Source organism: Gambusia affinis, linkage group LG07 (genome assembly GCF_019740435.1).
Source record: "Gambusia affinis linkage group LG07, SWU_Gaff_1.0, whole genome shotgun sequence".
Lineage (NCBI taxonomy): Eukaryota > Metazoa > Chordata > Actinopteri > Cyprinodontiformes > Poeciliidae > Gambusia > Gambusia affinis.
In genome coordinates, this window is record NC_057874.1 from 28,759,504 (window position 1) to 28,777,459 (window position 17,956).

The 17,956-nt window shown below is 38.1% G+C and overlaps 1 protein-coding gene across 15 annotated transcripts in view; it reads left to right on the top strand.

The window, feature by feature from the left end:
- Positions 1-17,956, top strand: part of ptprt (protein tyrosine phosphatase receptor type T) — a 294,966-nt gene that overhangs the window by 145,471 nt on the left and 131,539 nt on the right. For all 15 annotated transcript variants that reach the window (XM_044121953.1, XM_044121956.1, XM_044121954.1 and 12 more), the window contains exon 11: positions 3,525-3,634. In XM_044121953.1, the coding sequence (XP_043977888.1) occupies positions 3,525-3,634 (110 nt within the window). The remainder of the gene's footprint in view (positions 1-3,524; positions 3,635-17,956) is intronic.

A 17,956-nucleotide genomic window follows, 5' to 3' on the forward strand; every position in this document is an offset into this window, starting at 1 on the left:
TTCTGCTAAATACCATGTTGGTATAACATGTTAGCACAAAGATTGGCGCAACTAACGTTTTAGCTTGCATTGCCCACCACTGCTGGAGTATTTTAAACATTGTTTCTTGTAAATATGAGTTAAGAGCTAAGAAGGAATAAACCCTGAAATGGGATTTGGACAAAGGAGAAAACAGATTCATTACATGCCAGTAATGACAGTTTGAGTTCAGCTCAGGATACAAGAAAGGATTTAGAGAGAAATAACCAAAACAAAGGAGAGAATCACACGTAGAAAACAGAGCTGCCAGCATAATGAAGCAGACCATTCAATGTGTGGCACGATGGAAGTTAATCAAGTTATGATTAATGTGTTACAGCTGCTGTTATCTATTCAATGAAGACTGTTTTTCTCCGTCTGAGAGGAGCAAAGGAACACACACATTCACACAAAAACAGAGGAAGAGAGACAAACAGCAGATAAGATGGAGCCAGAGCCGTTCAGACTCACAGGTGTCAAGGACGGCTTGGGCTGCACACAAACAGCAGATATTCTCAGGCATTAAGGCAGACATTGTTTCAGAGAAGATAAGAGCGAGCACAGACATCAGACACACACTCCCATGATAAGGTGTTGAATGAAATGGCAGTTTGTAATTGCATTTCTTTGTTAGGGTAATTTGATGCACTCCACGGGCTGGGCCCTTAATCAACACCTTGGAATTACTTATCAAAATCTTTCCTAAAATGTTTGTGTGTTCATGTGTGCATCGCCCACATCTGACTCGGAAAGCTTTTTTACTTTTCTGCTCTGTGTTTTTGTGATTTTTCTCATGATGTGCAACCAAATGTGGACATCTGAGCATCATGGAAAAGGTGTCAGGGAAGTTGTTTCAATGTTCTCTCCCCGGCACATATTTTTCCTATGGTGGAGTCCATCTTGGGTTCCCCTTATCAGCTTGTTTAAGCAGATGTTGGGTAGAAATCTGAACTATGTGATCTACCAATAGGGCTGTTGTAAAAGAATATTTTGGTAATCGAGACCTCTATGGAATATTTTTACGATTATTTGATTAATCGGATTTTTTTCTCTCTCTCTCTCTCTCTCTCTCTCTCTTACTCACTCACCGTTCGCTCCAAAACCGTGACGATGCGATTCTGACACCACAAAAACTGTCGTAGTCCAACCATCGCACCGCAAAACGTCAACAGTCCTTATTTGTCCCCAAACCCTCACAAAGCGCCGCACAACTCCACACCATGCTGCTAGCACTTCACAATAACTCATAGGTGGAAGTAAGAGCGCTGCCCTCCATACATAATGATCCGGGCGGAACATAATACATAATAATACATAATAAAACATAATTTAACGAAGCTTCAAGGCAGATACATTTTCCTCGAGGAATTTTAATAATCGAGGTACTCGAATCATTCGAGGAATCGTTCCAGCCCTATCTACCTTTTCTCTCAAATGTCACAGAAAATTGTTTCTATGGCAAAAACAGATGTTCTTTTTTCCAAGAGGCCCTTTTCTTACCCAACCAAAACAGCTGCTGACATGAACAAGGCCGTGGATGATCGAATAACCAGAAAACATAATTTTCTGTAAAACTTTTTCTCGTCATTCCTCTGAAAATTTGTTTTCAACTTCCTATGAATCAGCTTAGAAACATGCAAGGACATCTCTCTGTTCTCATAAAACACTTGTCTCTTTTTTGATGAGTACGCTGTGTGTAAAGGTTGATAAAACAGGACTGACTTGGTTTCAAAGCAAATCCAAAGCCAAACATTAAGATTCATGTACAAAGCTGTTGGCCTTTTCCATCTGCTCTGTTGTTCTCTGAAACATTTTTCTGACTTTTTTCCCCAAGTGTCTCACAATTTGATTCAAAACAGGATTCAGAGGAGATTTTGCTGCAACTGCTTTCTCCAACTCTGGATGACCTTTCTGATAGTTTTTAAAAAAAACACCAGGAAAATGTGAAACCTCATCTAAAAATTGCATAATCCTTAGTTCAGTTCATCCCAAAACAAGTCTTTGGAGGTTTTCTTCCTCCTGGCAACATTTTATACAGCTCACACCTGTCAGTGCGTTTTTGTCTCAGTTTATGTGTGCAGTTTTGGTTGTGCATGTTTAACATGCTGTTACTTCTTCCAGACAAGGTGTCTGACACTCCCCTCCCCGTCTGTACACCTTGGCAGAGTGTGAAATATTTTGTTTTCCTGAAAAGACACACATATATACACTCCATGCTCTGTTACTGGGTAGAGTTTGCTGTTTAATAAGCGGAGTCTGTGTCACATAGTTGAACCTGCTGCCCTTAAATTGTTTTGGACAGGTAACGATTTAAAGTCACTGAGCTGGATGTTAAGAAAACAAGAAGCTTTGAGTTATTGAAATAAAAGCACGAAGGTGAAAATTTCTATCTGATTAGTCATTTGAACTGAATCTGTCATTGACTTGGTAATTTGACACATTTTTTTATTTGCTTTTTTCTGAAGCAAATGCAAGATTGTTTCCCAGTGGTGAGTCAAAAATCCGCCTGCAGTTTGTGGAAATCAGCGTGCCGGCTGTCTTTTTGTCTCAGCAGTCGTTCCATTATTCTGTCTGCAGGGTTACCTCAGGATTATTCCCTGCATGCCTTCATTACAGCCTGCCTGTCTTCCTTTAGCTTAGGAAGTGCCTTCTTTAATTTCTACAAATAACAGCCAGGCTCATACTAAACGTAAAACCCCCATTAAGAACTCAGCAGACGTTCTCAACTTTTCTCTTAGATTTAATCAGAAAGTTACAAATGTCACAAAAATGGTTTTCATTTTGAAGACTTTGATAACAACATCACTTAAAAACAAAGCAATCCAAAAACCTAAAATTTAGTAATGTAATGTAATTCTAAGGAAACACTTTCTTACACATGAAATTTCTAATTTGCTGATGGAAACTGAAGCGTTACTTTGTAGGAAAAAGCAGCGATTAAAGATTTATTTTGAGAAATGTTCTTCTAAAAAGGTTGTTGGATTTAATTGGAGGAACTAAATTACAAAAAACTGAAATTGAATTTTAGATACTTTTGAAAACTTATCTCAAATCTTTCTTTTCAGTGTTGAATAACTTTAATTTCACATTTTTCTCAATCTCTCAAAGGTTGGTAACTTGTTTTTTGTTTCTTTAGAAGAGTTTTCAAAATTTCTGTGAAATAGCTGAATATCATGCCCATTAAAAGGATAACTTTCATTGTGTAAAACTTTATTCTTTATAAACTAGATTAATCTCATATGAGTGTTTTAAAAGCATCATAGCCTCAAATGTTTCTTCAGTCTCCCAAAGACCAGTCAAGATTGGGTGAATTTGGAGGTGTGTGCACACGTTTCTTAGCTGGAAACCTCGTGAATACAACTCTCATATTCAAGGTACTGCTGTGTTTTATATTTACTGGGATGAAGAGTGTCGATTGTTTGTTGCAGCTGCTCGTTGTGTGTGAAAATGTAGGAAATATGGTGAAATACAAAAGGAATGAAAAAAAAAAATCATTTATTTTGCAGTGCCTGGGTCGGTGCCGATGGAGTCGCTGCAGAATACTCCATATGAAGAGAAGATCTTCATGCAGTGGAAAGCTCCCAATGAGACCAACGGGGTCATCACTCTGTATGAGGTAAGCTGTTTTAAACGTGACCTATTAAGGTTCCTTGAACAAGTTAGGATGTCTTGACGTCTGTGGGTGAAACAAAACATGTCCATTATATTTTTTGCACAAAACCAGTCTTAGGCCACACACACCCTAAACTCAACTTTTACACTTGCACGTAAAAATGGCTGCAAAAAGATGCACAATAATACAACTGTACATCTTTGATAAGCAGAAGTAGAGCCTCCTGCACAATCAGCAAGAATACAGCAAGTGGTTACTGGATGGTGAGTCAATAATAATAACATCATTTCTCCAGCAGCCATTGTACAGCGTATACAGCAGGAAAACCAGTTGATCAAATGTGCTGGAGCTCAGCTTGGGTTGCTAGGTAACGGGCTGAGGTTGCTAGGTGAGGACCATTGCCTGTAATTTTCCAGACACCAAAAAACATTAACTTAACGGCCTATTGCCAAAAAACGGCTGGAAGTATTTTTCTCATAAGTTGTTTGGCTGTTTTTTTTTTTAAGCTGTGGAATCCCAATGGAAGAACAAAAACAAAAAATTTTTGAGGCCAAAATTCACCAGAGGGTTAATTTTTATGCCCCTGCCATAGCTGCATGTGATTTACAACGCAGATGGCTGTAATGATGTGCTGCTGTACTCATGCTGATTTGAGGGATTTGTAGTTTTGCTGCATCGGGTTGCAGTTCTGCACACCTCTGCCAGTGGAGGAAGATGGAAGACGCTTTCAAAGCTCATCCCAAACCACAGACTGATGTGTCAGACATATTCTCTTCACATGAACATGTGAAACCCCCCTATCAGCTGGGACAGACAAAAGTTTAGAAACCGGAGCTGTGCTGTGAAAGCAAAGTTGTTCTTGTAACGCTGTCAGTTCATGACTCATCAAATGTAAAATGAATTTTGATGAATTCAAACGTAAGTTTAAAGTATAAACGTTGAGAGATTGTGAACCTGAAAGAAAGTGAAAGGCCTTAAGAGTGTGAGTTTGAGTGTGTGAGGATGACTCTGGTGTATTCCTGGGAATGTGGGTATAGGGTGTTTTTTCAGGTTGTACTTGAGTTTAACCCTCTATCTAATGAATTATTGACCGGCTCTCCTCTGCCTGCTTGTGATATCACTGCATCATGAACCTGCCTCTTCCAGACTTAGAAGAGAAGCTGCTGTGTGTGAGGTCAGAGATGCATCGCTTTAGTGTGCCCACCAAGCAACCAGACTTCCTCTAATATTTTAAAGTGACCCTAATCAATACTTCTCAGGGCTTTCTGAAAATCTTTAAAAGTTTTTCTTTCAGCCGTTTGACGTCTTTTTACTAATTTTCTTAAAATTTCAGGTATAAAATATCTGGATTGAATCAGTTGAATCTGATATTTATTAGATTTAGAACTGCATATGCATACACACATTACTGTCATTAACATTGTATTATTTAAACTTTTTTTTATTTTTATGTAGCTGTGAAAACCTCCAGTCTCTCACTCTCTTGTTTTAGAGTTCATCAAGAGTTTCCTGGCGTAGTTGCAGCTGAATATTCAATGACACTTTTCAAACAGAAATAGTTGAGTTCATTTACGTTGGTTTAGTTCTGGGCACTGACACAGCGGCGTTCATAAAATATCAACAGATCTGACCTCAGCCTGTTTAACACAAAAACAGTTTTGATGAGTTCTTTGCCTCCTTATCCTGTGCAAATATCAAACATGGCCTGAATCTTTGTCCTCAGAAGAAAGGATTATGGAAAAACATGTTTTTTGGCTTGAAATGGAAACATTATTGTAAATTTTAAACTGACGGTGCTGGTCACAGAGATCAGTCAGAGATGGAGTTATTTAAACACACAGACATCAAAGTATGATTGGAGGCGACAAGTTGAGTCTATTAAACAGGACAACAATGTACCTACCAACTGTAAAGCATGGTGGTGGCAGTATCATGCTGCATTTGTTCATGTGGTGAACCAGGTGTACAGATAAATGAAGATAAATGATGCCAGGTTCATAGACATAAAGTGGAAACTTTAACATACCTGGTTGATCTAAAACACATCAAAACGGATGAACAACGACATTCGTTAGCAAAAACGCAAAGTTAATAATTAGCTTTGCTATTAGCGAGTGTGCTAGCCTACCTATATGGGAAGTAACCTTTCATAACATATGATTTGTTGATTTGCCAAAATTATAAAGTTCTGTGCAAATTCTGGATTTATTATGACTAAACAAAAAAAAAAATACAAATAATATAATTAGAAAATACTACATTCAAGCAGAAAATACATTCTTCCAAAATGCAACCAATACTTAGAGTGGATATTGCAAGTTAGTAAATACTTCTAGTGATGATATCTACTGTTTATTGTGTCTTATTGACCTCCAAATGGCTCAGCAGATTGAAATTAACGTCAGGAAAAAAAGGTCTCAATACACTTTTTATCAGTATTACTAAAGTAAAGGTAAAAAGTACAATGTAGTAAAATTAACCTTAAAATATTTTTCATTCCATGAAGTTACTCATGTAACTGCAAATGTAACTATAACTCATTCTTCTCTGCATCTTTTTCTGCTTTCACTGAGCTCAGAACATGGCCTGATGAATTCAACAAAACAACCTCGTTCGTAGAAATCTTACTGAAGTACATAAATGCAACTTTTTGAACAAGTTTCCAAATGGAAAACAGCGAGAACCGTCATTTTTGGTGTAGTAATTTGAAACCTGTGTTGAATGTAGCGTCTCGTCGGAGCGCAGTGTCTTTTCCTCGCTGGTCCTTCCAATACAGATTTTTTCCTTTATCCCACGAGTCCTTTCTGCCTAACATCAGTCTGTCTCTCGTCTCATTCTGTGCAGCACAAAGACCGATCGGTATCATTTCTGAGGCCTCCATTAGACCTCGACTGAGAGCTGAAAAAATCTGCTAAACCTCCTGGGACCATCATCAATTTTCTGTTGATTTCATTAATATCAATCTAAGCTCCCGCCGTGGCAAACGGAGGCGGCACAACTCTGCATCATCTGTTAAACATATCAGAGGCTGAACACAATGCTTCGCTATTAGAGATAATTACTATAATTGCAGCTATTGACAAGATTAAAGGCATCATCTGCAACATCTGAAGGGGCTCTTGTTGTGTCCCATCCTGCTCTGTTGTCTTATATTTTCTTTTTCTTTTTTTCAACCCACTCAGTGTCCCTCGCTTTTCAGGCTGGAAACCTGATGAATTACACCTAGGACGAAAAGGAGGAGAAGGAGGAGATGGGGTGGGTCGGATAGATTTGTGGAGGTGGAGAGTGGTAAGGAGAGATAAGGGGGAAGGAGGAGTCTCAGGACAGAACGGGGAGATAAAACAGGAGGCCAGCAAGTGGAAATGTGTCCGAAAGAAGCATGGTGTCTCATGATTGGAGGAATAAATCAGTGTGCAAATATGATCACTTCATCTCCTGGATCTGTTACTATAATTGTGACTAATTACAGGATTAAAGGACACATCTGGGGGAGATCTGAAGGGCCGCCCTCCTCCCGCCCAGACTCCCTCTGCTCCTCTGTCCAGCTCAAAATGGGCTTAATGTCTGGGGAGCAGATAATGGAAGGAGTGCCTTTGAGGACTGGAGAGTGGAAAAACATGATTAATTCTCAGTACTCAATAATATAAATATTTAATATGTTTTAAAAAGGCGAGATTTGTTGGACGGATAAAGTCAAAACTAGTGTTGTTCATCAATTTATAAAATTGATCAGACTAATCACTGGTGTTGTGATTAATCACGATTAATCACTATGCCTAACTTTGTAAGATTGAAATAGAAACATGCAGCTGTTCAAGAACCTCCTGCCACACTTCAACCTATTAAAATATGAGCAATTACTAGATTTATTTATATTTTTTTGTGGCAGAAGCAGGTAGTGTAGCCTCCCAGTACTCAACAGCAGCTAAGAGAAACCATTACACCTGCATGCAAGTAGCAGCAAAGTCATTCAGGGGACAACTGACAGATAACATCTATTTTATTTTCTACTTCTTGGGTACTCTGCCCCTTTCTGGTGTCGCCCTGGGCAACTGCTCATATTTCCTCTATCAAAAACTACCTCTGTAAGCACGTTTTCAAATAATGTTTAAGAAAATGTTTCTTCTTTCTGCTACCTTTCATTTCATTTTTTCTTTTCAATTTTTTCTGTTTCTGAATAAAGATTTAAAAAAAAAAAAAAAAAATGTCTGACAAAGATCAGTTTTCCAGGTTTTTATATTCAGGAAGGTTTAAAGGAAGCCACTTTGTTTTAAACGTTAATTTCGAATCGTCCCTCTGCATTTATTTCATGTGGAAGTTGTACGATGACATGAACGCTGCTTGTCCTCATCCAGCTGAGTGACCGGTGTAATTCATGCAGGTTTTATTCACATTCAGGCTAATGACGCAACACAAGATTGTTGTAAACTTTTTAACTTTTGTTGTCTGCTGTTGTGTGAAATTTAATCTTTCACTGTCATTCATTCCTGCGTGTCAAACCTATAATTATGCATTATATAATATTAACGCATTAAAACATTCATATTAATGACAAGCTTTTAACGCGTTAACTTTGACAGCTCCAGTAAAAGCCTTTATCTCGCTGGTTAAACTGGGTCTTTGCAGTCTTCCCCTGCCCTCTCTGACCTTTCAGATAATACTCAGATAGCTCCAGTTTCTGAAGCGAGAGCGGAGAAGCACTCAGAAGCACACTTGGCTCAGATCATGACCCTGTCAATCCCTTCTCTGATTGCAGCATCAAACCACTGAAGCATCCCAGGTTCCCAGGCTAACGCTTACCTCCCTGCTGCTGTCTGCAGAGTTGTTTCTGAACCCCTGCTTGCATCACAGACGCTGCTGCCGCTGCTGACATTGATTAGGAAAAAAAGCAGTGAAGCGCATCATTAGATCATGGCTCTGCTGATTTGTTTTGACCAGTGAAAGATTATTTTTTTCCTGTTTTTGTTTTGTTCTCATCTTAATTTAAAGGCACCACTTGCTTGCTTAGATACTCGTGTTTCTTCTGAAATGATCAAGAGAAGCCAGGCCATAAAAATGTTTACATATTATTGGAGGTCAATCTGTAGTGGGTCATTTTCCTAATTATGTTACCTATGTGAATCATTTAAACTCCTTTGATGTGATTTGGCAAGTTTTTTTCTATTTATTTTCTGTTTATCAGTTAGCGCTCCCACAGCACTGGAGAAACTCAAGAGAAGTACACAAACAACTTAATTAATAAAATTCTGTTATAGTGAATGCATCAAGAAAGTTCTCATTGAACTTAAAAAGAACTTAAAGTTCTTATTGAACTTAAAAAGAACTTAAAGTTCTCATTGAACTTAAAAAAGAACTTAAAGTTCTTATTGAACTTAAAAAAGAACTTGGATGAAAAAGAGATTCATTGTTCTGCCATAACTCAAACCTTTTTTCACTCTGAACTTAAATGGGTCACAGATAGTTGCAGGTTTCATTCTCACAGTTTGGGTTTTATTATTTTACTTGGAACTTTACTGGAGAATGTTCAACAAGTAACATGATAATTTCAACTTTTCACCCTGTGAAATACACAGAGGAATATTAATCTAAATATTTATTCCTTCATAGTTTCTTTCCATTTGTAAGTTTTGAACATTGAAGAGTCTGGGTTGTTTTCTGCCTTCCCTCTGTGTTTCCACCACTGTGATGAGACAATATTTGAACCTCAAAAACAAAAATATTATTATTGTTTGGGATTGTGGCGCTCATTTGGAGTAGCTCTGCTGCATTAGTTCTGCTTGGTTCTTTTTGTAGTCTGCTCATCGTTTTTCAGGTTTAGACATTGCATGTCCTCTGGTTTTGGATGCTTGCTTTTAGACAGTCATGATGCGTAACCCAGAAAACAAAGCATTGTTTTTACAACTGGGAGCAGCTGATTAGCATCTGAAAAGCTCAAATAAAATCTGAATTATGACCCCAAAACCCAGTGGAACTGAAAAGCAGAACCTGAGGCTTTTTCAGATTTGTTGCCTGACTTTCTGCCCACATCATCACCACAGCGCTTCAGAAGTTTTGGTATTTGAATTTAATTGAATATTTATGTAGATATAAATGAATATATGGCCACTACAAGTTCACTCCTTTCTTTGATACCTTTCGTTTTTCATGCCACCATGTGTTTTTCTCTATTCCCATCTGATCCTTTGGGCTCCTCAGAATAGGAGGAACCACCATAAGAACCAGTGATTTTTTTCATTTTTTAATTTTGTGAAACTTCAATTTCTCTACAGTATTTTCTTTCTGATATTATTCCATAATCAAGTTTCAAGTTCTGTATGTTTGCAGCCTCAAAAACCAATGCAGGCACCATATCTTCCTTGCTATATGGTGGAAGGTTTTTTTTTTTTTAAAAAAAAATCTGTTTCTTTCTCTCTCTAAACAGCAAGCAGATGAACTTTAACAACATCCGAGCCATTCAGAAATTTTGACAATAAATGATTGAGTGGATTGAAATTTTGAATCACTTTTAGCTGGCCTAAATTAAGTCTAAAGACATGGCTGGAAAAGAAAAATGGGAGCATTTAGCTGACAAACCTTTAAACCATTTAATCCACCACAGTAAAGCAACAGGCAACTAGTCCAGAGAGTAGCTGTTGCTGCCTGATCCGGTGTGTGAATAACTTTGCTCTTCCATTCCTCTCTCCTCAAGCAGTCCTTAATCAATCACAGAGATCAATACCAGCAGCCAGCCTGACATTTATTTCTGTTTCTCTGTTCCAAACTGTTGATTTCTGTAGCAGCTGCAGACATTTAGTGAAGTCAGTCTCCCTCCTTATCGCTCTTTCCTGGGAATAAAACAGATTGCTTTTTATCAGGAGAGCAGGATTCGTGAGATGATCTCACTGCTGACTTTTAAAGCAGCAGGAGACGCCGGGCTGACATGCAAAACGGAAAATAAAGATGCTTTGGAAATGGAACGGTGAAGTCAAAGTAAGTGATCATCAGACAGGGAGTGTGAAAACTGAAGCATTTAAATATGTATCTGGAAGAGTAGTTTATTTGTGATAAACTTTTTACTTTTGAAGTTTTTCTTTTGACATTTTGAAGTGAGTTTTGACATATTTAATAAAAAAGCAAACGAAAAAAATAAAATACAGCAGTATGACCACGTACTGTTTCACCCAAAATATTTTACGTAATTAAAATTTTTTCTAAAGATTACTTTTAAACTCTGATCAAATATTCCTATTTTGAATTAATAGTATTAATTTATGGCTACCTGACTAACCTGATCAAAAGGTTAGCTGACTCAGATTACTGTACATGATTCTGCTTTAATGTCAGATGTCTTTTTTAAATAAAATGTATGGACCTTGCCTTACTTTACCAAGCTTATTCCATTTTGTAAATGCATATTTATTCTATAAAAGGGATTTTTAGAAGAAAAAACAACTCTCTAAAACTGAGTTTTTAGAAACTATTAATACTTCAGAACAATTGAAAGCAAATGTTTTCTTATTTCACTAAACTGGAACCTTCAGGTAAATAATTTTCATTTGAGATTTAGAAGTTGTTTAAATGCTTCATCCTGTCAGAAACCTTTAAAGACAAATCATCACTTCTTACTGACCGACCAAGAACAAAGATTAATGAGGACAAAAATATGAGCTTGACTTTTACAGACAAAGCTAGTAAACACATTACTGCAAAATACAAATATAGTAGCCTACTCAACAGCTCAACAGAGCATTATTATTATTATAATAATAAATGCATTTTAATGGCAGCTTAATAGTTCATACTGGAAGTTTTTATTTTGTTTGGTGTAAAACTCAGATCTTCTAATTTAAAACTTACAAGCTGTTTTCTTCCTACCATTTTCAAATATTTTTTTATTGCATTTTCTTTTTCATGGATGCATTTAATTGGTTACATAAACTTAAGTCGGTGTAGTTTTATAACAGGCCTAAACACCAAATAAAGTAACTAATAAAAAATTGCTAGGGATAAACATCCAAAAATTCAGTACAGGATAATTTTGTACGAGACTCTTCTGATCACAAAGGGGCCTCTTGGTGACGGGCCCCCGGCCCACATTGATCACCCAAGAGGACCACAAAACTCTAATTGTGTCCTTTGTCGCTGTCTGTACTTTCTTTCTGTGTATTGTGTTTCATTTTAGTCAATGAACTATATTTAGAGTTGCTGGTTTGGTCCTTGACCTTTTTTACTCCGTTACACATGGTGTCTTCTTGCATGAGAAGGAGGCAGTATCCTTTACATCGGTGTGTACGCAGCATTAAAACACAGACCTACTTCTAGTCTTTCTGTACAAAACATGCTCTTTCCAGTCTGCTATGAAAGAAATTCATACTTTGTTTTTGGCCTCTCAGTGTCTCAGTGTAAGGCTGCATTCACACCAGCACTGCTTTAATCAAATTCTAAGTGATTTTTCTAGAAAGTCCGTCTTGTTTGGTAAAGTGTCATTGTGCAACCAAAAAAATAACCCCTGATCCAATTTTAAACCTCTTTTCTATTAAAGTGGTTGAATGCACATATGGATGCTCCAAAAGCAGGAAGTGAACTGCAGTGCAGGGCATTCTGGGTAGATGCAACCAAAGCAAATTCTTTCTTGGTGTAGCGCCAGTGGAAGAAATGGCTCGTGGTCAAAAGAGAAATCCTAGGGCGTGCTGTGCTGGCGTAGGGGATAGCGCGACCCACATTTGGAGGCCTTTAGTCCTCGACGCGGCTGTCATGGGTTCGATTCCCGGACCCGGTGACATTTGCCGCATGTCTTCCTCCCTCTCCCTCCCCCTTTCCTGTCAGCCTACTGTCATATAAGGGACACTAGAGCCCACAAAAAGACCCCCGGGAGGGGAATAAAAGAAAAAGAGAAATCCTAGAACCATTAAAATCTGACACCACTCCATGTTTGTTTACATTTTGTGAAGAAGGAAGTTGCGTTCAGTGTCGTCTTTAGCGGTTTTTGTGTCGTTTTCTTCAGACGTTCCTGGTGCAGCGCCCCCACAGGTGACGGGGGAGAAAACAGGTACGAACAGGACGCAATGTAGTGTGAAAACATTTTAGATTATGTTTAAATTCTTCTTTCCTCTTGTCAAGGAAGACAGAATTGAAGAGTTAACTGTTTCTGTCAAAAAAGATTAAAAACCACAGTTTTTTTTTAAATGCATGTTTTAAAAGGTCCTGGATGTTTTAAAGAAGGGATTTCTAATGGCCAGAGATCACACAATAATCTCACAGTCATCAGGTGATATCGAGGGATCTTATACGACTCAACTCATCAGTAAACACAGAAAACAGATGACTGACACGTCAGCATTGTGCCTGTTTTCTTTCCTAAGTGTAACACATTCGACAGAAAATGCTTCACGCTGCAGCTGAAGTGTCGATCTGTGACGAGGAGCTCGTCAGCCGCGTCTTTAATGTGGGAATGAGCGACGAGAGGAGCTCACGTTCCGACATCAGCTTCAAGGAGGCGAGCGCCCGTTTCTGCTGTCACTCGTCTTAACTTAGTTGGCAGGAAGTTGCAGTGTGGATGTCAAGCAATCGTTGATGGGACGATGATTTAGGCCGATTCCTGTCAAACTGTCAGTAGCAACTCTGATCACTTTCTCCAGGGTGAGCTCTGCTTCTGTTCTTTGATTTCTTCATGGTTGGTTATTGATATTGATGGAAGCCCTTTGGTTCTCAGTGACAAGATACAGGAGCTTTTCTAGAATCTTGTATGTTGTCTTTGTTTTAGGGCTGTTAACACGTTGATGCATGCAGTTAATCTGAAAACTTTAACAAGGTATTACATAGAATCAGATTAATTGAACCACTGGTTTGGTTGTCAAGGAAGAAAAGAGTTACCACCTTGACAAGAGGAAGACGTCTAGTCCAGCAGCGTGCTGTGCGCTCAATGAACAAGAGTGAAAAGTGAAAGGAAACTGCAACAAAACGTAAACATTTTTCAACTTTCTTGTGTTGCATTGCTGGCGTGCATGTTCATATCTATGTGAAGTTTTCCATGCATGAAGAGTGATTAATCTAGTTAAGTTTTTTAATCAATTGACAGCACTACTTTTTTAAAAATAATATATTCTCGGGACTCGTCAGACTTTAATTGGACTATTGATTTCTGATATTTGTTGGTGGACAACACGAAAGACATTTTTTGGGGGAAATTCTTTTTTTTTTTTTTTTTGCCTCCTTACTCGTATTCTCCAGAATGTCTCAACATTTGAGAAGTCGATGGGGAATGTTGGGAACAGCCTGCCCCAAATGGAAACCTCTAAAAGCGGCAGCAAGTTAGAACAATAGGAGGCTGGCAGCTTAGAGAGCGAGGCAGGAGGTGTCAGCGCACACACAGCGGTGAGGACAGGAAGACAGAGGACGTTCAGGAGGTTATATATAATCCACCTGAAAGAAAATATTCTGAGCTTTAAAGTAGCGTTTCAACATGAGGACTGCATGCTAATTCTGGTAGCATAAGCTATGATGGTACAGATGAAGGAGTTTACAAATCCAGAAAGATGGCTTTGTTTGTGAAACTGCATTATGTTTTATGTTTTTGGTTGTTGTTTTTTTCAAGCTGTGGATTTTAAAATCATTATCTAGCAAATAGAAACAAAGTGTCAGATTGGCTAAGTCCTTTCCTGTAAAACTTTTGACAAGACGTAGTTATTGCATTCACACAATCTTTTTTCTAGCTTTTAACAGTTTTTCTTTTTACAGAAAATGTTAAACTACTTAAAGTATGCATATTATGAATATGATCTTATGAGATGATAGTCCTTGTAGATTATTGGACGTTCTGATTTCCTTTTTCAGATCATCACCTTAAACAGAGGTTTTTCTGTAGCAATATTATGTTTGAAAGGCTGAATTAAGTGCATTATTTATTTATTTATTATTATGTTTTGCATAAACCTCAGTTTTCTTCTTATGAGGAGGGTTTCTTTGGCTGTTTTTACAGCATATGCATAAAATAAAATGCATAAACAATATAGAAAGTGCTTCTCCACTGCATATTATAGAGCATTCAGCAGGACTGATGAAACATTATTGGAAACGTAGAGACAGAAAAATATGAATACCAGGCAAAACACTCCAGGTAGGTAAATGAATACACTGAAAAGGCAAAATATGAGGTTATTAATGATAAAAGCTTTCCATGCAGAGTTGAGTGTTGCTGTACAGTACCAGTGATGAGTCACACTTTAAATCTCAGTATTCATCTTTTTATGCATTGGTACAACATGTAATTTCTTGATCACTGATGCCATCATCTGTGAAATACGAACAGTTTTACTGGATGTCCATAACGGTGCTCTGGTTTATTTCATAGAGGAGGAATTTAGGTTCACACACAACTAAAGGTTCATGCTAATAAACCTTTTGCATGAAACTTTGGTTTACTATTATTGTGCTCATTTGGAGAGGTGTGAATGCAAATTCAGTCGAAACTAGTCTGCCTACAAAATTATAGCACAGGAAATTCTGGGTAAATACAACCAAAACAAATGTGCTAGCTTAGTGTTAGCAGGAGAAATGGCTCATGATCTGTAGCCAAAAATGAGAAGAATCCCCCAACCATTAAAATCTTCCCTCTTGTTTATACTTTTTTAAAAAGGAAGTTGTGCTCAGTGTCTTCTTCAGAGGTTTTTGTGTTGTTTCCTTCAGGACTTTTTGTTGCAGCGCCCCCACAGGCAAGAAGCGCAACCAATTTATTTATTTTTTTTTTCTGGAAAACTTTCTTAACGTATTCAACAAATGTATTGGAAATCGTCCAGCCCATCTATACTTTTTATCCAACCTACTGGTATTGTCACTTTGCAAGGACTTTTAGTCTTTTCAGGTATTTTTTTTTAATCTGGCTCACTATCTCCACTCTTTTCCATTTTTCCTCCATATTCTCTATTTATGTTCCTCTCCTCCTCCGTCTCTGCCCACTAATTCAATCACACACACCCACACATAAGCACACCTTCCCTCTGGTGAGTTATCCCCCACAGACGCACACTCTATTACCCAAGATGCACTATCCCATTGCGCACCGGCCTTTTCATTGGCCAATAAAACAACCTGAGCTTTACGGCTCTACCGATTCGAAGTACATCAACCACAGGGAGCCAGGGAGAGAGGAAGAAAGGGAGGAGGAGAAAAATGGTGGGAAGATGGAGAGATAGCAGAGAATGGGCAGGTGGAGAAATTGAAAATGGTGTGAGAAAAGACATGGGAAGAGAAAATGCCATTAGGAGTAATAAAATGAAAAAAGATTGTCCTCTTACTAAGCCTGGAAAAAGATGGAAAAAGTGAGCAGGGTAAGAGCAAACTGTAGACAGAGGGAGAGAGCAAGCCCATAAAAATATAGAGCCATTCATGACTTATAAAATAAGAGCCATTGATGTGCAAACCAAAACTGCAGCATAGATGAAATAGATGATATTTTATTGTTCCAGCCCCTGAGTCCCAGCCTGTATAAATAGCTATTGATCCTCCATGTATTATTCAGCTGGCGAACTTTAAAGCCGGGGAGACGTCAGATGCCTGTGGAAGTCAGGGCTCCTGCTCTGTCAGTCTCTCTGCTCCATTTTACACTTTTGTCATCTATTGGTTAAAGGTTTAATGCAATCTTTTTCAGCTTAACAAGAATTTTGGACTTGGATAGTTTTGCGTCAAAGAAAAGAAGTTCAAATATTTCATTTATTTTTCTCTATTCAGTTAAATTTCAGAAATTTGTTAAAGTAGCAGTATGTAGCTTTTATATATATAATTACTTTTTACATTTTTGCTAAAACTGCCACTGTCATGACAGGATGGTATGAGACAGAAAATCAGTGAAAAAAGTTGAGCTCCTCTCCTTTCTCCCAATGCTAACTAGAAACAACCAATCAGAGCCAGGAGGCGGGTCTTATCGCTGGCAATCACCCTCTGTGTGGCGTTGCCCATTCTCCCTTTGTGTCCCCCCAGTGCTTTGATGTATTACAGCTAGCATAGCATGTTGTGCATGCTAAGGCTAGTTAGCATAGCCAGTAATGACAGAGAATGATTTTCCTGTAGCTGTAAGTTGTTTCTCCATTATTAGCGCATTGAGCAGTGAATACATGGGATTGATTGACAGCGCTAAGACCCTCCTCCTGGCTCTGATTGGTTATTTTGTTGTTTGTGGTCGGGAGTGGTGCATTTCTTTAGACGGTAATATTTCAATAATTTACCAAATGCAGGTTTAAAACGCTTTTGAATTGGCCTTTGAATATTTTAGGCCTGTAAGTGCTATGTTATGAAAAGCTCTTAATATTTTAAATTCTGGTAAGAGCAGCAGCTGTTAGCAAACACCTGGTGGAACTGCATTTCTGCTGAGCTCAGTCTCAGTCCAACACTCATAAGAAATGGTTGTAAACGGCATAATGAGAAGTACTGTTGTGATGATGTCCTGAAGGCAAAGAGCAGAAAAGAGCAGGAGCTTCTTAAAGAGAAAGTGGCCCAAATTCAACACATCAAATTACAAAGTGGAACATATCTTAAGTTATGTTTGATTATATTTTTCATTTTTATAACAACTGAAGGTAACATAGTTACTTGATTGTGCTGTAAAATGTACCTGGGAAACACATAATACCGCCCATTTAAGGTTTCTCATGCAGATGGAGAAAGAAAGCTGGAGCAAAGCAGAACTCTATGGCAGCATTTTTCATCTCACTCTGCCCTTAACTGAGTTACTCACCTGAAACGTCAAGCTTGAATATAAAGATCACGGAAAAATCAGCTGACACCCAAATCTATCTAACCTGCCCAAACTCCATCCATCATTTAAAGTGCAAGTCAGAGGAATATCTATTGGAGAGGGGATTTTCTCAACAGCTGCATTCAGGTACAGATGGGACACCTAGTTGTTGAAAATCAAAAGAACTAAGTAATTTCAACATATTTTATCTTCAAATATAGGAACAGTCTTTCAAATCTTTGCTTGAAAATCAGACTAAATCTTTAGTGGATTCTATACTTTGCACTTTAAGTTTTGGAACATAGTATAATCAGAATTGAAGCATAAGAAAACCACACCCATCTATCAATAGAGATCTTGAGAAGATCTTTAAATACACTCATAAAATAGAAATTTAGACCTGAAATCTGAAACAAATATGAAACATTTAAAAACCTGCAACTTCAATACCACAGGGGGAACACAGGGCCAAAATAAAAAAGATCTCATTTGGAGGATAAACAGCAAATGCAGAGACAAAACTTTGGCAAAAGATATGAATTATTGGGACGTGCTGTGGTGGCGTATGGGATAGCGCCACCCAGGTTTGGATGCCTTCAGTCCTTGACGTTGCCGTC